This window comes from Cupressus sempervirens, chromosome 3 (genome assembly GCF_028749045.1).
Source record: "Cupressus sempervirens isolate cs-2001-9-10 chromosome 3, ASM2874904v1, whole genome shotgun sequence".
Classification (NCBI taxonomy): Eukaryota; Viridiplantae; Streptophyta; class Pinopsida; order Cupressales; family Cupressaceae; genus Cupressus; species Cupressus sempervirens.
Window position 1 is genome coordinate 1,103,576,695 of NC_143120.1, and position 26,188 is coordinate 1,103,602,882.

General features: G+C 32.9%; 1 protein-coding gene across 1 annotated transcript; it reads right to left on the reverse strand.

Annotated features, from left to right (window-relative positions):
- Positions 1-19,237: 19,237 nt before the first annotated feature.
- Positions 19,238-20,074, reverse strand: LOC149570645 (uncharacterized). Its single transcript, XM_089817230.1, has one exon. The coding sequence runs from the start codon at positions 20,072-20,074 to the stop codon at positions 19,238-19,240; it is 837 nt and encodes a 278-aa protein (XP_089673356.1).
- Between the last annotated feature and the right edge of the window lie 6,114 nt (positions 20,075-26,188).

The following is a 26,188-nucleotide window of genomic DNA, read 5'->3' on the forward strand; positions in this document are numbered from 1 at the left end:
GCATGTACAAAGAGATGAAGAGTTGATTCCAATTATTGTTGCTACCAAGGCCTATAGGGAAAAGTTAGAGAATGGAAAGAAGCAAACTGATTCATATTTCTCCCTTGCCATTTTTATTTTGTAATCTTTGTAATGGACAACTTGGCTCTTTGCCATTTGTCAGTTTTGAGAAGATGATCCAGGTAAGCTTCCTTTGTAAGGGTCATCTTGGAATCCTATACGTATGATAACAAAAGATAAATAAAAGGTCAGCTAATTTTTGGTGTGAAGTGCTTGATTTTGTAGAGTCAATTGAATGGTATTTTTTATCAATTATTTTATGTTCCATTTTTGTTAGTTGTTAATCACATGTTTTCTCTTTTATCTAAATTGAAGAAAGGAATGAACAAAGTTTCATTCCCCTATTTCAAAGTAGTGAACGGATTTGATAAATAATGTCATTGCATGTTCAAAGAGAAATCTCTTAGATGTTTTTCCCTTCAGTTAATCTTTCTTTCTCTGTAGCTTAGATTGTAGCTGAATTAGTTTAGTATTAATTGCTATGCCATTTTGAGTTATTAAGCTTTGTGAGTTCATAAGATGTGTGGATTCATCAACTTAATCAATTATTTAGAAATCACTTCTTGCCTGAGCTAGATCTTATTTAGGCCTAGCTAAATTTCAAGTCAAGAACACATGCTATATAAGTTTTAGGAACAAAACATAATTCATTGCAAATATGCAATAGGAAGTTGTACCTATTAATTTAGAGAAAAGTTAGCCTTTTTAGAAGCAACTTTTCAATTGTTTGTAATCAGATATTGTTCATAGTTCGGGCATTTAAGAGTTAGAATTAGAAAGAACAAATATATTTGCCAACAAGTTGTAATATCCTAATAGGGATTCAAAGTCTCCTAACAGGGGCTCTATGTACTAAATGTTATAATAGACTCCTAATAGGGTACATCCTCTACTAAGGAATATTTATATTAGTACATCATCTTGTGGCATCATATCCACTAGGGTTTTCCCTCTAATCAAGGGTTTTCATAGTCAACATATCTAGTGTAATTATCTGTGTGCACTTTATTATAGTTGTTGTTTACTTTGGTTGAATGGTTAAGTTTGGTTAATGATGATATATGTTTTAATTATTGGATAATTGCTTTGATAAATGATTCACCCCCCTCTTCTTAGTTATCTTCGTGGACTATTATTTCTAACAATTACTATCAGAGCATCAAGTCCTTGAAGAAAAAGTTTAATGGCTTTGGGAGATCCATGGTGAATATGTTCAGAAAAATATAGTTCGAAGTTTGATGGAATAAATTATGATAGTTGGAAGGAAAAGATGAAGACACATCTATTGTGTATGGGTTTAGGATATTGGATTTTGACAAAATCTAAGAAGACAATCATTACTGAAGAAGACTTGGAAACTTGTACCCAGGTATAAAGTGATCTTATCATGTGTGACATGAGAGCTAGAGAAGCACTATTGATAGCACTTCCTCAAATTGAGTAATATCAGGTACAATCACTTGCTACTTTACATTTAATTTGGAAAGCTTTGGAAAATAGTTTTGAAGGTGATGCACATTCTAAGAAATTGAGGCTACAAAGTTGGATTTGTGCATTTCAAGATGCTAAAATGATGGAAGATGAATCGGTAAGAACATATATAGGTAGGATATTAGAAATTAGTGTAGGTATTAAAGCTCAAGGAGGAACCAAAGAAGATGATGAGGTTATATGGAAGATATTAAAGACTCTAACACTACCATTTAAGTCAGGAGTTCATATGATATAGTTGCTAATATCTTGTACCAAATATTTCACAAAGGAAACATTGCTTGGAAGAGTTGAAGTAGTTGATAATGAACTTAGATAGTCTAGAGAACTGACCAAAATAGAGACAACTTTCAGTGCCTTGAATATTGGACTTGATTTATCAAGGAGCACATGTGCTATAGGAGATTTTTTTAGTAGTAATTGATTTGAGGAAGATAGAAAGATTGAAGGAGTGGTCCTTTTGGTAAGAACAGAAAAAGGAGGTAAGAAAATCTTTAAATCAACATTGGACTTGCGATGAATATGGTCATTATGCATCTAAGTGTCCCAAAAGAGAGAAAAATTATAAGGGAAATCACAAACCTAGAAGGGATAAAGAATGTTTGTATACAAATGAAGATAATGATTTTAATGAACAAGCATTAAGTGCTAGTGATGATGAAATTGGATTTGTGGCAATTTAAGAAGAAATTCCATAGAAGGTTAGCTTTAGTATCACAGGTTGAGAAGGAATCTAGTTGGATAATTGACAATGGTTATTCACATCTTGTGGTTAGTGACATGAACAAGTTTGTTGACTTCAAAAGTCAGGATGCAGGAATTGTTAGAGTTGGAAACAATGCAACATGCTAAGTTAAAGGTATTGGATGTATAATTCTTGATGGTAAAACTAACATTGATGATTTATACATTGTTGATGATTTAAAGCACAATGTTTTGAGTGTTGGACAATTAGTAGACAAAGGTTATCAATTGTAGTTCATAGAAAAGACATGCATGATTAGAGATAAAGATGGAAAGGCAATTGGAACATGAACTAGATCTAGAGGAAGTGTATTTTAGTTGAATCCTACTAAAATGACATGTTTGGTTGCAAAGGTAGATCATAGTTGGTTATGGCATAAGAGATTTTGTAATATAGACTTTGATAGTATTGTGAGGACTAGCAAAGTGTTTGCAATTAGAGATTTTCCAAAGATTGTAAAGCCTACTAACACAATTTGCAAGGAACATGTTTTGGCTAAGCATAACAGAACTTCTTTTTCCAACAAGAAGTTCACCACTACAATGAAGTTGGAGATTGTACACATAGATCTCAGTAGTCCTACAAAGACTAAAGGATTCTATGGTGAAATGTATTTTATGATTCTAGTTGATGATTTTTCTATAATGATGTGGGTTGAATTTCCTAAAGAGAAATCTGAGGCATTTGACAAATTTAAGATATTCAAGAATAGAGTTGAGAATGAATCTAGAATGAAGATTAAATGTTTAAGATTAGATAGATGAGGCGAATCTACTTCAAATGAGTTTAACATGTTTTGTAAAGAAAATGGAATTAAAAGATAGCTATTAGTTTCGAGAACCCTTGAATGGAATGGTGTTGCAGAGAGAAGGAACAAATTAGTTATAGAAGTAGCTAGAGCTATGTTGGTAGAGAATGATGTATGCAAGACATTTTAGAGAGAAGCTATGAATACATCAGTCTACACTATGAAAAGAGTGAAAATTAGAAAAGAAACAAACAAGACACCTTATGAACTATGGTTTGGTCACCTACCTACAGTTAAGTATTTGAAATTTTTTGGGAGTAAGTGTTATATCAAAAGAGATGATGATATTGGTAAGTTTGATGCTAGAAGTGAATAAGGCATGTTTCTTGGTTATTCATTGAAAATAAAATATTATATAGATTTTATAATCAAAGAACTAAGACTATTATGGAAAGTGCAAATGTGAAAATTGATGAGAAATTTAGTATACGAGAGAGAGTAGTTGATTACAATTCAGATGATGATGTTGTTACTAAGCCAATGAATGATGAGGTATTTATTGAGATTAACAACGATTTGTAGCATGAAGGAGAGCCAAGGTAGGAACAAAGCTTAAAACCTTCAGTAAAGCCAACAGTTGAGATAGAAACTCCTACTTTAGGAAAGATTATGATAAAGAATCATCCATCTGTGTAGATCATCAGAAGAAAAGATAAAGGTATGATAACTATGCTTTACTGAAGGTTTGATCATCAGAAGCAAAGTAAATGAAGAACTATGCTTGATATCTCAAGTTGAGCCTAAGAATGTAGATGAATCATGTAAAGATGACTATTAAAAGCAAGCAATGAAAGAGGAATTGGATTAGATAGTAAAGAATGAAACATGGGAATTGGTCCCTAGACTAGTAGAGAAGAATGTGATAGGAACTAAATGGGTATTAGGAAACAAGATGCTACTCACAGCAAGAAGGAATAGATTATGAAGAGACTTATGCTCCAATAGCAAGAATAGAAGTAGTAAGATTATTCCTAGCCTACACAACACAAAAGGAATTCAAAGTATATCAGATGGATGTTAAGTCAGCATTACTGAATGGAGAACTTGAAGAAGAAGTGTACATTGAATAGCCTAAAGGATGTCCTTTGATAGATGACAAGGACATAGTATGCAAACTAAGGAAAACATTGTATGGATTGAAGCAAGCACCCAAAACTTGGTATGCAAGATTGGACAAACATTTGACAAAACTTGGATATAGCAAAGGTATGGCAGATAGTAATCTATATTGGAAATAAATTGATGATTGTTTAATGATTTTTGTAATATTTTTTGATAACATAATATTTAGAGGAAATAAGGAAGAAAGTGAGAAGTTTGTAGAAGAGATGAAGAAAGAATTTGAAATGAGTATGATAGGAGAGATGAAATATTTCCTAGGATTGTAGATTGTACAAAATAAAGAAGGAATCTTTATTTCTCACATGAAGGATTTATTGAAAAGGTTTGGTTTTGAAACATGTAAACCCTTTGGAACATCTATGGTAACTAGACAAAAGTTATCTACAAAGGATGAGACACCTACTATTGAGCACAAAAAGTAGAGATCTATGGTCAGAGGTTTGCAATATTTGACTCACAAAAGGATGGATATAGCAAATGTAATTGGAATTTTTGCAAGATTCTAGGATGATCCTAGAGAAGCACATTATGCAAAAATAAAAGGGATATTTAGATATATAAAGTGAACGTCTGAGTTTGGATTACGGTATGAAAAATCTAATGATTTCACTCTAAGTGTTTATACTGATGTAGATTGGGTAGGCAGTATGGATGATAGAAAAAACACTAGTGGTGGAGCTTCCTTTCTTGGAGAAAGATTGGTTTCTTGGTTAAGAAAGAAGTAAGATTGTACATCACAAAGTACAACAGAAGCAGAGTATGTTGCAGCAAAAAATAATTGATATCAACTCATTTGGATGAAGCAGATACTGAAAGATATAAGGATAGAAATTAGTGAACCTATTATTATACATTGTGACAACACAAGTACAATATGTATGTCTAAGAATCTAATGTTGCATTCAAGGACCAAACCCATTTCTATTAAGTATCATATGTTGAGAGAAAAAGTTCTAGAAAAGAAAATCAGATTGGAGTATGTGAGCACTAAAGATAAAATTGTAGATATATTCACTAAGCCTCTTCCCAAAGAGACTTTTGAGTATTTACAAGGTATGCTTGGGGTTATGGCCCATCCTACATTAGAGTAGAAGATGCAAGAATGCATTAGTCTGGGTTAATAAAGCACCATTGTTTGTCTAGACTGAATGCTAATGCTTCCTATATGGGGAAGCATCTATGATGGATAGAGTCATCTAGGACTCTTGTTGATGTTGTTGTTTTTTTGAATAGTGTATTTTGATACTTGAGTTAGTAAGCATCAGTTGTTGTAGAGCTTGATGTAGTGATGCTGGTTGTTGAAACCTTTGACATTGGTGTCAATGGGGGAGAAGATTGGAATGAAAACATTATGCTAAGGAAGATGTTTGGCATATGCATAGTATGCATTTGGTATAGAGCACATTGAGGTATATCAATGGGGGAGAATGATTGATGAAGTAGATTTCAAGATGAATAGTCTTTTTTTGGTATTCTTGGAACTAGATATTTTTCATCTATGCTAACATCAATGCCAAAGGAGAGATTGTTAAAAGATTTATTGGAAGCACAAATGATGATGATATTCCTATGAGGGAGTATTGTAGATATGCTACTATAATGATATGTTACATTCTTAACTGAGTTTTTCATTGATGCCAACATAGTACTTTTCTATAGTACCTAACAAAGGAACCATGGAAAGATCAAGTTGGTACAAAAGGCCAGTTGACTATTATAACCACCCAAGGTTATGAGAGATACTTATGAGTATTTGGTATATGTAGATAACATCAGAAGGAGAAAGGATAAGTCTAGAATAAGTTATGTAAGTTTTGGTGATGTTTTTTTTGAGATAGAGTTCGCAGAGACATGTTCTGGAAAACTTGCTATATCTCTTAGAAAAGTTGATATCCTAAGGATTGAGGTTGAGGACATAAAGAAGACATTTTGAGGATAATGTGGCTAAGATCTCTCATCGTAACATTGCATGCATGGAAATTTATTCAAGTTGCAAGGAAAAATATCTATGTTATCACTAATTGTAACATGTTCTTAATGTGGTCTTATAATAATTAATTGAGAAGGTCTAATAGTTGACTCAAGGAATTTTTTTATGGACTTGGTATAAAGGAAGGAAATTTTCCTTTATCATGGTGTGTGTGAAAATGGATTGTGAATGATTGATAAGTAGTAGTGTGTACAAAAATGTGAAGTTGAGTAGAGCAGTGTAGAAGTGAAGGAAACTTCACTACCATTTGAGGACCAAGCACATTTCTATTAAGTATCATATGTTGAGAGAAAAATTTGTAGAAAAGGAAATTAGATTGGAGTATGTGAGAACTAAAGAGTAGATTGCAGATATATTCACTAAGCTTCTTCCAAAAGAGACTTTTGAGTATTTGCGAGGTATGATTCAGGTTATGCCCCTTCCTACATCACAGTAGAAGATGCAAGAGTGCATTAGTCTAGGGTAATAGAGTACCATTATTTGTCTAGACTGAATGCTAATGCTTCAATGTCATCTAGGACTCTTATTGATTTTGTTTTTTTTGAATAGTGTCTTTTGACACTTGAGATAGTAAGTATCAATTGTTGCAGAGTTTAATGCAATGATGTTGGTTGTTGAAACCTTTGACACTGATGTTAATGGGGGAGAAGTTTGGCATGAAAAAAATTATGCTGAGGAAGATGTTTTTCATAAGTATAGTATGTGGTTGGTATAGAACACATTGAGGTATATCAATGAGGGAGAAGGATTGATGAAGTAGATTTGAAGCTGAACAATGTTTTGTTGGTATTCTTAGAACTAGATATTTTTCATCTATGTTGTCATCAATGTCAAAGTGGGATATTGTTGGAATATTTGTGATATTGTTAGAAGATTGGTTGGAAGCACAAATGATGATGATATTCCTATGGGGGAGTATTGTAGATATGATACTATAATGATATGTTACATTCATGACTGAGTTTGTCATTGATGTTAACATAGCAATTTTTTGTGGTATCTGATAGAAGAACAGAGGAAAGATCAAGTTACTATTGATGACCAATTGAGTATTATAACCACCCAAGGTTATGGGAGATACTTCTTAGTATCTGGTATATGTAGTTAACATCAGAAGGAGAAAGGATAAGTCTAGAAGAAATAATGTAAGTTTTGGTGATGTTTGTTCTAAGATAGAGTTTATAGAGGCATGCTCTGGTAAACTTGTTAGATCTCTTAGCAGATTTGATATCTTAAGGATCAAGGTTGGAGACATAAAGAAGAAATGTTGAGGATGATGTGGCTAAGCTCGTTCATCATAATATTGTGTGTATGGAAAGTTATTCAAGTTGCAAGGAGGAAGATATATGGTATTGCTAAGTGTAACATATTCTTAATGTGGTTCTATAATAATTAATTGAGAAGGTCTAATAGCCGACTCATGGAATTGTTTTATGGACTTGGTATAAAGGAAGGACATTTTAATTTATAATGGTGTGTGTGAAAATGAATTGTGAATGATCAATAACTAGTAGAGAGTACGAAATGTGAAGTTGAGTAGAGTAGTGCAGAAGTGAAGGAAACTTCATTGTCGAGGTTTTACTGAGTGATCCAAAGTTTGGTACTTGGATTTGAGGTTCGTGAGCTGGTCTATAAGGTTTGACAGTGATTGGTCTAGTTGATAGGATAGAGGAAAGAGTAGAGGAAAGAGGAACATAATAGTAACTAACTTGGTTGAGTAGTTAGCTCTTCTTGTTGTTGAAATTACATGTTTGGGCAATGGGATCATCTTGCATACACTATACCACAACTCCTAACAAGGTTGGAATCTCCTAATAGGGATTCAAATTCTCCTAAGAGGGAATCTATGTACTAAATGTTGTAATAGACTCCTAAGAGGGTCCATCCTCTAGCAAGGAATATTTATATTAGTACATCATCTTGTGGGCATCATTCCCACCAAGGTTTTCCTTTTGATCAAGGGTTTCCCTAGTCAACATATTTGGTGTAATTGTATATGTGCACTTTATTATGGTTTCTATTTAATTTTGTTGAATGGTTAAGTTTGGTTAATGAAGATATATGTTTTAATTATTGGATAACTAATTTGATAACTGATTCATACCCCCTCTTAGTTATCTTGGTGTACTATTGTTTATAACATACACAAGGTGGACCCATATACCAAAAAATCAAAAGTAGTGGTTTGATAGAAACCACAACATTCCCAATTGCCATAGGATGCCCATAATTTATTGTTGAGTGTGTGAATTGTTATGACCCTTAGACCAGATGTATCAAGAAGGTCATAGGTGAAGTATTTGACAAGATTGATAGGGTTACAGTTAGCTCATACTTAAGGATACTTCATAAAAAACCTTAGAGCCATGGAAATTTAAAGAGGCTACAATTGTAGCTCAAACATGGCTTTTAAGATCAGCACTAGGAGGCTCAAGGTTACCCAAGCAATTGACCATTGAGAATTTTATTAATGAAATTGTTGACATAGTTTTTCTACTCAATAGAGTAAAAGGAGATGAACATGCCTTTCACTCAATGATTGGATGTATCTATTCATTCAAAAAATTTTTAAAGGAGAGAAATTCATTGGCTAGGTAGACTTGATAGTTGAAGAGTTGTATAGAGGCCTCATGGGTTTGAATAACTTTGTCTTGTTCTAAATGTCCTCCTTTTTGATCTACATCCTAGCTATGTCTAAAGAATGGGAAGGTCTCCCTCATGGACCTTGGACAAATGACATGACTATTTGCTAGTATTATAGAGAATCCTATAACAAATGATGGAGAATTAATGATGTGTTTCTAGGGAGAATTCTTTTTGAGCTTTGAGGTCAAGATAATTATAGGATCTCTAAAGAATCTATGTAGGCTATCAAGATTTATGGTTGTTATTATATCTAGTTTCCTAGATTCATGTATATTAGAGTCATAGGATTCAAGGATGAACACTTTTAAGTTTCCTCACTATTGCCTAGATAATGTCATCGTCTTTGAAATATGTAGGCAACTCATCAATGTTATGGATTTTTCTATGAATATTACAAAGACTCATTCTTGTCTTTTTCCTATAGAGATTGGTCAATATAGATGTCCCAATATTAAATAGGCTATTTTGACAAAGTCGGTGATGTCCAATCTCTACCTCAAGCCCTACTTTGCTAGAGAAAGTTTTGATTACATGGGTTTTGCCAAAGAAAACCTCAAACATACATCATCCCTTAGGAATATTCCTCACCTAGAAGACTACTGGGCCAATTGCTCCAATGAGCTTGAAGTAAGGAAAAGACTATGGTCAAGAATGACCATAGGCCAAATACAAGCATTGAAAATTAATCTTGACACCAATGGCATAGAGGATGATGATAACAAGGAGTTGGTTGATCCCTTGTGTATTGAACAAATTGAGAGTCTCTCTATTCCCGAACTAGATTGGAATGAAAGAGAGGAAGATGATTTATGCTCTCAGATGACAAGTGTTTTGGAGAGGATAGAAAATTGGTTGAAAGAAAAAAGGAATCTAGTGTCTACTCACAAAAACCTAAAAAGAACTCAAAAGTTAGACAAAGGAAGCTTTCTAGAGAGCTAACTATTTTCTCTAACTATATCATTAGTGATTCTATTGCATGTCAAAAGGAAGCTAAAGTTGAAGCATCTATTCCTCACATTCAACTTCAGATTCAACTTCATGTGATAAACAATAAGAGAACTACTTGTTCAAATACCATAAGAAAGAATACCACACATAGTAGAGCAAAGAGTGAAATCACAATAGAGTTGGATTCTCCACAAGCTAAGGTAGTAATAGAAAAAATCATTAGTCCTAATATGTATTACATAGTAGGAGATCAACAAAAAATGGTTGAAGGAGGAAGTGCACCAATAGATACTCTAGCCCTAAATAGTAACATTGCCACACTTGGAAAAGAACTTGTGACACCTAAATGGTTGGAAACTTTTGTAGAAAGGAAGCAAAGTATGGTACACCTGTCTATGCTAATGGACAACCTAGTTACTAAATGCCTTCGAAAATCTTCTAGAGTTAAGAAAGAAAAAATAGAGTCTCAAATTGAATTTGATAAGAGCATAGGGCATTGGCTGGCAAAAAGTGCCAAACTTCCTTAAGATAGACTTCAAGAAGAACTGACACCTCAATATGAAAATATTTTAGGTATCTAACAAAAATATTGTCGATCAGGTGTGGAAAGATGCTAAAGATAAGAAAAACATGAAAGAAGCTATGGGAAGCATGATGCAATATATCAATGCCATTCTAGACCCATAGCCAAAGCCAATCAATGAGATGTCCTCAACCAATCAACACTTCTTAGATAACTTACAAAAGTGCAAGGTTATGACTAAGATATTTGAAGAATGGGTTCAAACTAGGAAAAATGAAGCAATAAAGCAAGTCAATCTTCTAAGTGGTACCTAGAAATAGACCTCTATTGTTGTCAAGAAGGTCAAATCAAACATTGAAGGATATGAGAAAGACAAAGGTAATTGGGTGAAAGAAGTATTATGGATAGATGAAATACAGGAGTATGGTCTGCAAAAATTTATCTCTGAATATCCTGTAGTTGGTCTTAATGATAAAACTTTCTATGTAATCTGGGAATGTATTGAAGGGAAAAATGAAGCAATTGCAAAAGGGATAACTGAAAAAAAAAAAAATACTATCTATGCTTGAGGTCATAGATGAAATAATCCTTGGAGACCAGAAGTGGTTTCATAAACAATGTGGGGAAGAAGAAAGAGACTTTGTTTCACCTAAAGAAGACATCATCAAACAAATATAGAAGAAATTCTTGGAAGTACAGGAAAATAAAATGCCTATGGGATAAGAATTTTATAATGTTACACATGTTGAAGCCATGCTGATAATTGACTAGAAACACTTGGAGATGCATGAGGAAAATATTGATGAGCTAAAGAAAGAGAAGGAAGTATATAAAAAGAGGATCACTTATATCAGCCTACCTCATCAATTAGTTATAACATCTTTGATTGATGTATATGAAAGAAATAAAGCTAGAAAGATTGTTGTTGGCATAGAAAAAGCCTTGTGACACATGGACTCTCCTAATTCAATGTTAGCTAGCTCTTAGTTTCTTTGTTTTAGTTTGTTTCAAGAAGTTAGCATAGTTAGGTAGCTGAAAAACTATCTACTCATGGTAGGGTAATTTTGGATTTAGTGATCAAGCCCTGAGGAGCATATTTATGTAACATCAAACTTGTAAAAGGGGTTGACACTCAATAGATGTGAAAGAAGAACTAATTTTGATTAAGTGTCTACACTTTGAAATTTGATACAAATTTTGGCTGTTATAAGTAATATAAAATTCTACAATTTTATATTTTTATGTTTCTCTAAAATAGGTACTGCTGTCTATTCTATAATGATTTATGTCCTTGTGGAAATCAGTCATTTGTGAAAAGCTTTGCATTGTCTCATTACAACTTAAAATCTTTTTTGTGAGGTTGAGAGTATTTGAGGGAAGAGAAAAAGGAAAATTATTAAATCTTAAATTTCTTTCATCTTTAATGATTAATCATGTGGATGATCTTTGTTGTTAAATTTGAATGGTGTTTTAGCCTACACATTCTTTTCATTTTTATGAACTGGTTGTTTAAGCTTTTCAGTATTTTCTTGCAAAATACTCATAGGGAAGGTTTTCCCTCAAGACAAGAATTAATGATTATCTTTTTGCAATGATAGCTACACCTAATAGTATTCCTAAGCAATACTAAGTAGAGAATTCCTTGTATTTTAGTGGGAATTCAATTTATTGGTTTATCAAGAATACCCATCTTTATGATTTATCAAGGGAAAAACTATTAAGTAACAATAACCATGCACAATGATACATGTTATGTTACAAATAGATAATACTAAGAGTTTGGGGGGGGTGGGGGGGTGGTGGGGGGTGGGGTTGGGGTTGAATTAGTTTTCTGCAAACTTTTGCCAACAACTGGATATTATTAATTATTGTGCAACATGCATAAGAAATTAAACCAATAATGTTGAACAATAAATAAATCCAAACATAAAGAGTGTTGGAATAATCAAATGGGAAGAATACTTCTGAGAGGGGTAGGGCGTGAATTATAAGTTTCTAACTTTAACCTTAAAAATTTTTAACTAAAAAATAAATTGCATGAATGTAAACATATCAGTTAAGCATAAAGAAAACACATGCATCAAAACACATAACACCAAATTTGACAACCGAAAAACCCTCCAAAATGAGAAGGTAAAACTGGGGTGGGGATGATACCCACAAAATATCATTGCAGCAATAATGTTTGACCACTTTAGATGGTTTGCCTTGTTAAAGGCTTTACACTGTATCAATAGTGACATGTCTAAAGGATTTACAAACACTTTACATGAAGTGTCACCCTATTAAAGGATTTTATCACCTTGTCAAAGGTTCTACAACCTAGCTGTTAAGCTAACCTATCAACATAGGATTTTCTTTCTAATACAATTGCTAGAGAGTATTAGCTTAATAACCTAATAGCTTACAATCCTTGATTGCTGAATTTAGACACTTGATCTACTCTCTCTGATCTTGATCCTTTGAGATCTAATATTTGTTCGATGCCCTTGCTCTACTCTGATCAACTGAATCTGCAATGCTGATCCAATCACTAAGTCTTTAACACTCCTACTACTTGCCCTATTCTGCAATTCACTTATCTCAATTATTCATCTACTTAGTAACTTCAAATCGAGGGGTCTTTTCCTTATTATAAAGGCTTCGAAGACTTAGGGTTTGAAATGAATCTATGATCCATATTAAATATTTGTTTCCTACTCATTCCTTGCAATTTTCTTATTGGTTGCATGCCTTCTCCATTTTCCTTATTGGCTACATGCTAATTGCATAGGAAATATAAAAGATCTATTCTTATCCTTAATATCCTTCAAGATTCTTCTATGTTGGCTCAAAAAATGGTTTACATAGGTATTTGTGCAATTACAAACAACTATGTCCAATCTATGTTACTTGGCACTTGTTACCTCTAATGCTCAGCTCATATAGAAAAAATGGCTCATTTGGCACTTATAGCAATTCTATTTTGCATAGCACATGTATCATTTTGGCTTGCTCGACACGTAGCATTTTGGATTTCTCGACACATCTAGCATTTGGCTTGCTCAGGACATGTAGCATTTTTTCTTTCTCAACATCAATCATGACTCGACACATATAGATCACTTGGCACCTATATCATGCTGAGCACCTAAGTCACTTGGCACCTATTGATAATACTAAGAGTTGTGGGGGTTGGGGGGTGGGGTTGGGGTTGAATCGGTTTTCTACAAACTTTTGCCAAAAACTGGATATTATTAATTATTGTGCAACATACATAAGAAATTAAACCAATAATGTTGAACAATAAATAAATCCAAACATAAAGAGTGTTGGAATAATCAAATGGGAAGAATACTTCTGAGAGGGGGTGGGTGTGAATTATAAGTTTCTAACTTTAACCTTAAAATTTTTTAACTAAAAATGAATTGCATTAATGTAAACATATCAGTTAAGCATAAACTAAACACATGCATCAAAACACATAACACCAAATTTGACAACCCAGAAACCCTCCAAAATGAGAAGGTAAAACTAGGGTGGGGATGATACCCATAAAATATCATTGCAGAAATAATGTTTGACCACTTTTCATGGTCTTCCCTGTGAAAGGCTTTACACTGTATCAATAGTGACATGTCTAAAGGATTTACAAACACTTTACATGAAGTGTCACCCTATTAAAAGATTTTATCACCTTGTCAAACGTTCTACAACCTAGCTATTAAGCTAACCTATCAACATAGGATTTTCTTTCTAATACAATTGCTAGAGAGTATTAGATTAATAACCTGATAGATTACAATCCTTGATTGCTGAATTTAGGCACTTGATCTACTCTCTCTGATCTTGATCCTTTGAGATCTAATATTTGTTCGATGCCCTTGCTCTATTCTGATCAACTGAATGTGTAATGCTGATCCAATCACTAAGTCTTTAACATTCCTACTGCTTGCCCTATTCTGCAATTTGCTTATCTCAATTATTCATCTACTTAGCAACTTTGAATTGAGGGGTCTTTTCTTCTTATAAAGGCTTCAAAGAGTTAGGGTTTGAAATGAATCTATGATCCATATTAAATATTTATTTCCTGCTCATTCCTTGCAATTTTCTTATTGTTTGCATGCTAATTACATAGGAAATATAAAAGATCTATTCTTATCCTTAATATCCTTCGAGATTCTTCTATGTTGGCTCAAAAAATAATTTACATAGGTATTTGTGCAATTACAAAAAACTATGTCCAATCTATGTTACTCAGCACTTGTTACCTCTAATGCTCGGCTCATATAGAAAAATTGGCTCACTTGGCAGTTATAGCAATTCTATTTTGCATAGCACACGTAGCATTCTGGCTTGCTCAACACATGTAGCATTTTGGATTGCTCAACATCAATCATAACTTGGCACATATAGATCACTTGGCACCTGTATCATGCTCAGCACCTAAAGTCACTTGGCACCTATTGGAATTTTGGCTCGACACATACTGTGGCTTGGCACATATAGTGTACTCAAGTTTTATATGAAAATTGGTTAAGTGTGTTGACACTCAATTGTCAAAACCAAGTCTTAGATTCAACAAAGAGAACTCATAACACTATTAACTAGCAAAACCTTGGCCAACAAAAAACCTTGGTGGGGATGGTACCCACAAAATGACCCACTAAATAAAAGAATCTGGCTAAGGATATTGACCTTGTTAGGATTCTATGAAGTACATATAGTGTCTTGGTCTTTGTTAAAAGACTAGCCCTTACTAAAATCCATAACCCTGTTAGGAGTTGGTATTATAGTTACATATGTATACAAGAAGAGCCCACTACCCAAACATGCAATTATATAGCTCAATGCTTTAAGAAATTAAGATAGATACAATAACCCCTTATATTCTAACTATTGTACTTCACATATCTCTGATCTTACATCATAATTCACATCAAATATCTTTGACATAGGTTTGCATATCACATACTTAGTTTGCATATACACCATAAACTTCACATTTGCATTCACATACTTCACAAGTAGTGATTTCTTACTTGTACCTTTTTATTTTACAAAAATTTGTCTTGTTAGCTTGATGCTTTTACACACTTGGCTATATACAAAATGAGCCAATGTTATCTTAGGGTAAACATCTAGGATTTCCTACCTAAATAATTAAGTAATTTTTTTGCTGGCCAAAATAATTCCTTAACCTATTATTAACCTTTTTCTAATATGCTTTGTTCTATCATGTTCTCTTCCTTTACTAGTTTCTTACTTGTAACTAAATCTGTACTGACAATACTGATCCATGCACTTCGGTACATCATCATGGAACTCTAGTCCACCTGTTCTTGATTGCACATGTACCAATTCTCACTATAGACTTTGCAATATCAAAATTAATTCTATCTTGATATTTAATTGTCTAATACATAGACAATTTTTTGTCTCTAATAATAGAATCTTTAGTTGTATGATCTTCCTTCTATTCTAGCATAATATGTTTCCATAAATGACAACTAAATTACTCATCTTACTTATCCATATTTCCAATAACCTCCCCCTTTGACATTGATGGCAACATGTGGGAAAAGTGGCTAGGTACCAAAATGTTACATAAAACATGTTTCAAAATTGGCCTTTAGAAAATTTCAAAAGGTTTACAAAATTATAAAATTTATGGATCATTATTATAACCATCTTTTCATTGTCTCTCCTATGATTTCTACTCACCCTTAGTATATAACTTGATAATTTGGAGATACAATCAAAAAAATCTATCTTTAGCCTCTCCATTTGTTTATTTCTTGTGTCTCTTAATGCCTTTGTAGTGCTCAAGAGTGCACATAGGACATAGGATGCCACTTCCACTACATTCAAGTCAATATAGGCAAACTTCTCATATGGTGTCTTAGCAGTAAGATATTCTTCTAGTTGCCTCTGACGTATATTGATCTTTGCATAAGAGTTCTCTAAGAATAGTGAATATCTTGATCATAATTTCTTTCTCTAGTTCACAGGTCCTAATGGCAACATGAACTTTTTGCAACTCATTGTCAATATCTTTAATGCTTACATCTAGTTTATGAAATATATCAGTGAGTGTCTAAAACTCACTCATCTATCCAAAATCTTGTTGTTAATGTCTTTAATATAGTTATAGGACATAGTGCATTTTCCATACAACTTCTTACCTTATGCAAGATAATCTTGTTGGCAATGTCTTTAATATAGTTATAGGACATAGTGCATTGTCCATACAACTTCTTACCTTATGCAAGATAATTTATCAACTTATTTTTATAAACATTGAGTGCTTGCAAATCATTGCACACATTTGTGTAAACTTTTTCAAATAGTTGTGTAGGATGTTTTGTCTAAGCATAAACCAATGAAATATCTAGCAGTGTTGTGAACTCTTCATCAAACACTATTACCATATTGTTATCCTTTTTTTGCATGTCTAATTTTGTCACCTTGGAAGTTACTAATTTTTTCATTCTTCCAAAACTTCTCCCAATGTTGTCTCCAAAGATTTTATAGTCTTATTTTCTTTAAAAGCTTGCTCAAAGAAGATATGAGATCCTTTTGATCATCATCATCATCTAATGTTGTTGGGAGTGTGGGGATCAGTGGTAACTTTCTTGTCATAGGTGTAACAAATAACTCATCTGCTTCATGCTAGAAAACTACTTCATCAACCTATATGTTGACATGTTTGAGTTGAGGTTGAAATGTTGTTTCTTGCATAACAATCTTCCAATTTTGCTTCATTTTCCCCTCAACATCCTTCTCTTTATTCATTTATCTTTTCTTCTCTTTTTCTCCTTTCATTTTATTTTCTATTTTATCTTCTTCTTCCTTCTTTTTCTTCTCTTCTTCTTACTTTTTCATCCTTTCCTCTTCTTCCTACTTCTTTAGTCTCTCTGTTCTTTCCATCTTCTTCCTTACCTTTTCTTTTCTTCAGTTCTACCTCATTTTTCTTTTTGTCCTCTTCCTCCTTAGAGCTAGTGTAACCAATAATATTACCAACAATGTAGGGCCAAGATCCTTAAAAGGATTCTCTACAATGTTTAAGTTACCTTTGTGGCACTAATGTGCATGATTTCTATCCTAATTGAGATTTGGAAACATAGATCTGTCATTTTGGTGTCCTTAAATTCGATAATTTGTTGTTCCTAAAATGGTCTACTCAATTGACATAAGGATTTATCCCCCTATCTTCCTTTGAACACCTAAACACTTGAGATGTGATGGGTTAACTTCTCAAATTATCCTAGGTGTTTGATGTAGGAGCATCCTAGGTGTTAAGTAACATGGATTGAATTGTTCAAATGTAATTATCATTGTCATTGTTATTGGTGTGTTCCAATTGCAAATTTACATCTCATATAAATATGAGAAGGAGGGGACATGTCTCATGAAGAGACATGTCTCTATAGTTAATCATCATTGGATAGTATATAATAATATGTATGTATAAAGAATATTTATCTAATGATGATATACCATCTATAATGAATCTCATGATCATATCAATCTAACTGAACTACAATTTAACACTCTCTCTTAGTTAGGAAGGATTGATATAGACCATACTATGTTCTTGAGTATAAGGAGATATCATCTCACTATGATATCCCTAGAATGGCATATCAATATGAATTCATCAAAACACATATGTAAATTAACATATTTAACATATGCAATTTACTTCAATTGATTATGAGGCTAGAATCCTCATCACTCCCTCTTTAGCAAAGGGGGAACTAAAATAGATATAAAACACCACTTGAAATCATGTCTAGCATGATCTGGCTAAAAGAACCATAACAAATGGATTTTCATGGTGTCCAGCAAAATTTGGCCCAAAGAACCATGAAGGTCATCAATGTGTCTGGTAAAATTTGACTCAAAGAACAAGGATAACCCTTGACTTCAAACATTTCTATTTAAAGACTGATCAACTATAATAATATCGTCATTTTAAATAGGATTAGAACACAAGAAAGGTCATCACCTTTCACAAGAAAATTCATCACTTTTCACAACACAAGCTTGTAAGCAATTTTATATTCATGAATATATTAGTTAATAAATGCATTTACAAAAATGTCATACCAAGTTTACCTTTGAAGTACACAATTTTCAACTTAATTAATAATATCAAGTTTCCACAATCCATTGTTAATGATGATGTTGCTTCTGGATTCGATTGTGTAAGTTTTTTTATCATCAACGTTTCGGATCACACTCTGTGATCCATCATCAGGATGAGAGAAGGAAGTAAAAAAGTATGCAGACTAGCCAAGCCAAGCAGAATAAAAAGAAAGAAGAGAGGGGGAGGAGCACACAACACGAGGCAGAGAAAGAAAGAAATGAAGAGAAAGAATTTTTTTTAAAAAAGTGGGGGGACAAGAGAAGAAAAAAACAACAAGATAGAAGAAACAAAAGAAAGAGGGAAGAGTAGAGATCTATAGCAATAATTTTTAAGAGAGAATTAAAAGATTAAAAATATTAAAAATAAAAATAATAAAAATAAACATAAATAATTGAAAAATAAATTAAATCAATCTAAAAATAAAAATAAAAATAAAAGAACCAAATGTATATATATATATATTTATAAAGGAGAGATCGCAAAAGAACACGAGACCAACTCGAAACAAGGGACAAAGTAAATGAAAGCAAAAAATAAGAACATAAAAACCATAAAAATACAAAATATTAAAAATAATGAATAAATTAATAAAATTAAAAAATTTAGAAAAATAATAAAATTAGAAGACCAACAACATAAAGAGAAGCAAGCCGCACGCGAAAAGAAACAACCAAGAGACAGAAAAGAAGAGGACAAAAAGGAAGAAACAAAGAAAAAACAAGACAAAGAAGAGCCAACGAACAAGGACACCAAACCACAGACAGGGGAGGGGGCTATCCATGCTGTTGCCGGCAATCGAGCGAGCGAAGCAAAGGTTGCCATAAGGGGTTCAAGGACCACCCATCATCTCGATTAAGGTTGAGGGGGTGGTGGCTAATTTCAATGGCTTCTTTGAGCTTTCTCTTGAAATAATTGCTCTCTTTGCAAAGGATTTGCGCTTGCTCCAAACAAATGTGATGTTTGGTGGTGACAGAGTGCTCTGCTAAGGCCGATTTTTGGACCCTATCATGCATGATGTCTGCCCCGTGCTCACGTATCCTGGTCCGAAAAGAACGACCAGTTTCTCCAATGTAGGGGGTGCCACATGAGCACACAATCTTGTAGACTCCTGAGTCAAGAAATGAGTCTTTGGAGTCCTTGAGCTGCGGGACAAGATTACTTAACTTTGAAAGGGGTTTAAAAGCAACTCGGAGGCCCCTTTTTGTTAAGATTTTGGCAATCTTTTGGGAGATGCCATCCACAAAAGGAATGGAAACATGCAGAGCGGGGAGGTTCGCGGACGGGGAAGGCCTAGAGCAAGAAAGGAAGAAGGATTTGGCCTGGCGAAGAGCCCTAGAAATTTGCTTGCACGGATATCCATTCAAGGAGAAGACCTGACGAAGATGAGATAACTCACTATCTAAGTGTTCTTCATCACATATTCTGAAGGCTCTCAAGGCAAGGGTTCTAAGGATGCTGGCTTTATGGCTGGGGTGGTGGTGGGAAGAGGAGTGGAGATATAAGTCAGTGTGGGTGGATTTACGATAAACCTGCCTACCAAAGGTGCCATCCCGCTTCCTGATGAGAAGAACATCAAGAAAGGATAAGCGGTTGTCTGACTCTAGCTCCATGGTAAACGATATGCCAGGGACCAAGTTGTTGATGTGCTTGTGAAACTCCTCAAGTTTTTAAACCCATGTGGCCAACACACATTTGTGTCATCTACATATCGTTTCCACCATCTAGGTTTCAACTTTGCAAGAGACTTGGTAAAATATCAACATGTTGCTCATATGTACTGATATAACTTAATTTGATAACATCACTGTCAACCATATCTCTTACATAGTGATAAGGAGTCTCAATATGATTCATGTGCTCGCATGGAGATAGCTACATACTTAGCTTTAGTAGAACTCAAAGCAACAACTGGTTGTTTTCTACTAAACCAAGATATCATAGCTACCCCAAGACTAAAGAAACAATAAAAAAGAGTGCATTATAGAAAATTTCACTTATAAATTCTTCTCATAGAGAGGATATCATCCATGAAGGATTACATCTTATAATTTCTCCCTCTAAATAGTGATCTTGGGAGTTTAGGTCCTCTAGTTACTTCCACAAAAATTTCTTACCCCAAGGATGCTTGTTAAACTACCTCTGAATCTAATAGTATTCCATCTTGGTCAAAAGTCATTATTTTCTCATGATGTATGTAGAGGTAGGCCCATGAGGTAGTTACCCACATGTATTTCTGGACTCCCTTTGATTAGTAAACTTTTGAGTTTATTTATCTTCTGAGCTCCAATGTTATTTTTAGAAGAAGTGACAAACTCACTCTTATTATGGAAGGATACTCATCATCATGGATATTTTCTTTACAGTCCTTACATTATCTAACTTGATCATTAGATGACTAATGAATTACAGATCATAAGAGCTACTTCAAAAGATTGAGTTTGTACCATTCTTGTTATCCTACAAGATCATCTTTTAGATACAAAGAAAAAGATCAAAGGAAAATAGTTCGTAGAAATACAAATAAGAGAGAGACTAAAATAAATAAATTTATAGTTAAGGATAATAAATACTTATCGTTGATACCAATTTCTCTAACAAAGATCCATATGCATTACAATTGCCTCTAATGAGAAATTCAACATTTTTCAAGGTAATCATTCACCACCTCTCAATGTAGAATTTCCACATGCTCTTGTTTCTAGTATTTCTCTCTTGCTAGTTCAAATAGATATACTCTAACTAATTCTTCTCATAATATTGTTTCTTTTCCCATACACTAATCAAGAATGAGTTCTTCCTACGTCATGTAACCCTTGAAATTTTTGTTCATAATCATCAAGGATATTTTCTTTAAATGGTTGATTTTATACATCATGATCATCAAGGTCTTTGGAGTTACTATCATCTATTTTAGCATGCACAATGTGTAATGTACCAACTTTCTTTCCCTATAAGATCAACTTCAGATACAAAGTAAAGATGAAGGAAAATAACTCATATAGCACATATAAAATGCAAATAACAAAGAGACTAACTAGTAGATAATTGACTAATACTTAATAATAATGAATACTTATTTGTGTATTCTAGATACAAGTTGGTCCAATAAAGGTCCATATATGTCAAACAAGAGAATATCTCCAATGGGAATGAAACATTTTATATTATTCCTCCCTTAATGTAAGATTCTCATTGTTATATTGATAGACAATTTTACATCTCTCTCCTCAAAACTTTGGAAAGGCACTAGAATCATTTCCATGGAAGTACCTTTAAATACATTTGTTGTGAGAAATCTATACTAGTTAAAACTCCACATAAATGAAGCTCCTCAAAGTGCCTTCTTGGTTATCAATTTTATTAATTTGTGATGTTACCCATTGTCACGGATACTAAGATTTGGAACCATTATTAAAATTTAGTTTTGACAATGTTTATAGCATCATTTCAATTAGTATTAATAAATCTTCTATTCTTTCTTTCCAATTTATTTGACATTATAATTCTTGTTATTACCAACATCATTATATTTATGTCTTTCTCTAAACTCATCAATTAGGTATTCTTGATTACACGTATAATGACCCTTGAATCTGCATCACTTCAACATCAACAATACCAAATATATATTATAGACCTCCTAATATACATTATATTTTCTTATGTCATTCCTAATCAGAAATCCTTATATTTCTTGCATATGGACTATATATACATGTCTTGCTAACTTGTGATGAAAATTAGGTTTAGGGCTTAGAGCTTGTTACTTATATGACTTCAAAAGCCAATATAGTTGGAACATCCTTTTTGACCTTCATATGCTACCATAGTCACTTCATCACTACTATCTTCTTAAGATTATGCACCAAGTGAAGATGTGAACGTTGAGATGTTTTGGCATTATCTTTAACTTAGATGTCTTTGTTCCTATATAAGGAAGATGTGTGATGACTCAACACTTCCAAATTTTACGATGGTTCCTAATACATAGAGGCTTTTTTGTCTCTCAAAACATAGTTTGCTCACATCAGTTTGTGGTGTTTTGATGAAATACAATCTGCACTATTCAAACTTTGGAATGTTTTATTTCAAATCTAAAACAATTATGTAGTGCAATTGTCCAACCATTATTGTTTCAAGAATAGGTCTATTTAGCAATCTGTATCTGTAAATCTATATATTTTAATTTTCACTTCAAATTGATTTTTTTTCCCCATATTGACAATCTAATTCTTGAATATAATTTTCAAACATTTTGTTCTTAATTGGATTCATCATAATTGATCAATGTTTACCTTAAAGAAGAATCTATTAGAAAGTAATGATTGATAGAAACTATGAAGAATGAACACATCTATAAGTTTCTAAACAAGTCCACTTCAAAGCCATGATAAGAAGGAAATTTGGACTGTCAATAATGTAATAAGAGATTGTCAGTTTGGGCGATATGCAAAATAGAGAAAATGTTCCTCTCACATATCTACAATATGATATATCACTCGAGGAATTTGTGAAACAACCTTCAAACATAGTCTTCACTACCAATATCTCTACATCATTTAAAGGAGCAATATTTGTATACAAACATAAATGAAGTCTTAAAAATTTGGGTCTCCATCAGGTGCTCTAGAAGCATTTTTCATTTTCCATGAATAATAAATGGGAGATTTTTGAAGATGTTGTCAAAGGAGCTCATTATGGAATCAAATCAATATGTACTTATAAACCCACAACTCTCACAATTACTTTAGTCATATCATTCCAGAAGGACAATGATAAGTAATTAGGTTAACTCACTTAGATAATATTAACAATATTATCGTATATCAATTCTAACTATTGAAGGTGATCTAGAAGCATCAATATTGTAACATTGAGGTATATTCTTCAAATAGTGTTTTGTATTTTGTTCCAGATGAGATTTATAGCCTACATATTGGAATAACTTGCAGTAGGCCCTAAACAACGTTAATCAATTTGGAAGTAATGGTGGTTAGATCTGAAACATGTTGATTGACAATTAGATTCAAGGAGTACGTGTCTAGATCTGCGCATTAATAATTATAAATTTGTGCATAATTAAATCATAGCTTCCTATTATTCATATCATCTATGCATGTTCGACTCTGAGAATTTATTTTGATCTACCACGCAAACATAAACATTGTTCACAATAAATTAGTCACCCATTTATAAATTCTATCTAGCAATAATATACATGGAACTTAGATCTCCAACAAATAACTAGATTCTGCATAGAAACAAACCCCACATATGCATCATTAGGTTTCTAAAACTTCAAGCACAAAATTTCAATGCTAGTTTCTATGCCACAACATGTTCGTATCCAGGTTATGAGTACAATTTTTGGGTAGTGGTTATCATTCTATATTGATATAAATGTCTTTATTTTCTTGTATTTATAGTTAGGCTCTGATTCCATCTTAAGTAACATGGATCAAATTCTGCAAATGTAATTATCATTGTCATTATTATTGGTGTGTTCCAATTGTAGATTTGCATCTCATATAAATATGAGAAGGAGGAGACATGTCTCTATAGTTAATCATCATTGGTTAGTACATAGATATGTGTGTGTGTGTGTGTGTGTGTGTGTGTGTGTGTGTGTGTGTGTGTGTGTGTGTGTGTGTGTGTGTGTGTAAAGAATATTTATCTAATGATGATTTACCATTTATAATGAATCTCATGATCATATCAATCTGATTGAACTACAGTTTAACACTAGGAGTAAGAGAAATCTTGCATTACCCAAAAATATTTTTATTTTTAGTCTTGCTATTTTAATAAGGACAAGTAGATAGGGTGGCTATTATTTATGGGAGCTTACTACTTTTATTAAGTTTGTCATACAAGCTCGAAATGTTCCCATTTTTTACATGAAGATTCATTTCATAAATAAGCCTACAATAAAAATATCGTTGCTCTGGCTTAAGTATTAGAGAAGTTACTACTGGTTTTAATGGAAAATTTTGCAGAAAAATCTTTAGGCTCACCATTGGCAACCTTAGATTGCTTGGATGAGGTTCAAAAACTTGATGGAAGTGTAGTAATATAGTTTTGAGCCTATAGATCAAAAGCTGGTGTTTCCAAAAAATTGTTATAATAGCCAATTGGAGCAACTGTTCGAGAGTTATGACCTTTCAAAGTTGGGCAACCCAAAAATACTATAATAAATGTCAAAATGTGTTTGGCCAACTCTATATGTATTGTTAGGGTCTTACTGCCCTAAGTATTAAGTTTGAGCATCTAGAACCTTGTCAGGCAGCATAAAATTACCTGTTTAAGAAAGGCCCAAACATTGTCTAGGATAGCTCTGGGTAGTAGTTTGTAGCTTAGTCTTGTAGTTTACTATAATGAAGGCTCCCATTTGGGCTAGCATATTGTAATAAAAAAATTTACAATTCCTCATTTACAACGATAATAAGATGTCAATTTTTTGTTCTTGCATTTTTTATTGTTTATTTATTTCTGTTATGTGTTTATGCTATTAAGGGGGCACCCTTCATCACATTAAGCTCTTTGCAAGTCCAAAATTAAAAATCTATCCTACCTTTAGGTTCCCTTTTAGCAAGTAATGCATATCCTTCATCAATCTTCTTGTCTTCTTCTTTCCTAGCTTTGAACTCTCTAGCATAATCTCCACTTGTCCTTGCATTCCTAGTCAATGCATATTTTTCCTTTTATTCACTAAAATTTGTCCCTATTTTGGTTACTCCTTGATTTAGTTTCAATCTTTGTTGAAATGCTTGCATCTTCCCAATAAGTGTTTCTTTGGTAAAATTAAGTGTAATAGCAATAATCTCTTGAATAGTTTGTACCTCATTCTCATAAGGACTTGTTAAAGATTTTTGAATCTTCCATACAACATCATCTTAAATGAAAAATCCATCACAACTCTTAATTCCTCTAATAATCTTAGGTATCCTAGAAGAATACCCCCTAATTCGTCCATATTCCTACATCTTAGCACTATCACACATATCTTTCCAATTCTAAAGTTTATATTTATTTCTAAATTCATCACCTTCAGACTTTGTAATTTAATCCATATAGCACATGAAATTTACAAGCCTTTTACCTTAGCATATTCTAATTCTAGAAAGGTTGATATCAATGCTTCCCTAGAATATATGTTGTACATGAATAGATCTTGCTACTCTTGTGTACATGTTTATATATTTTTCTCATCTATCACTATCTTTTTTTCCCTTGTAACCATCTAGTAATCAACTCCGATGCATTGCAAATGAGTCTTTATATTCTCCTTGCAAGTGTCATAGTTATCTCTATGAAATTTTGGATTTTCCTTCTTGAATTTAGCAATGGATCTCCTTAAGATGTTAAAATTTTCCTTCAAGAACTTGATGCTCTAATACCAATTGTTAGAAAGTAAAGTCCACCAAAATTAATGAGAGGGACAATGTGTGAATCAATTATACACTTTAAACAAATTAAGTTAACTTTATCAAATATAAAATATATAACCAATAGATACAACAAGCACAAGATTATAACCATGCACGATGACAAAAAATATGCATATCATAAAGATATATACAACACCCACTCTACTACACCTATGCAACACAATTTTGTATCCTCTGACTACACTAAACAAAACTATTTTTGTAACTCTAAATGTTCCATCCAAAAAGCCAATATATTTACATCCATGACAAAACAAGTCATGAATAAAACACATA

Excerpts from the sequence above, each read along its gene's own strand:
- LOC149570645 (XM_089817230.1), bottom strand. The coding sequence starts at position 20,074 with ATGGAGCTAGAGTCAGACAACCGCTTATCCTTTCTTGATGTTCTTCTC.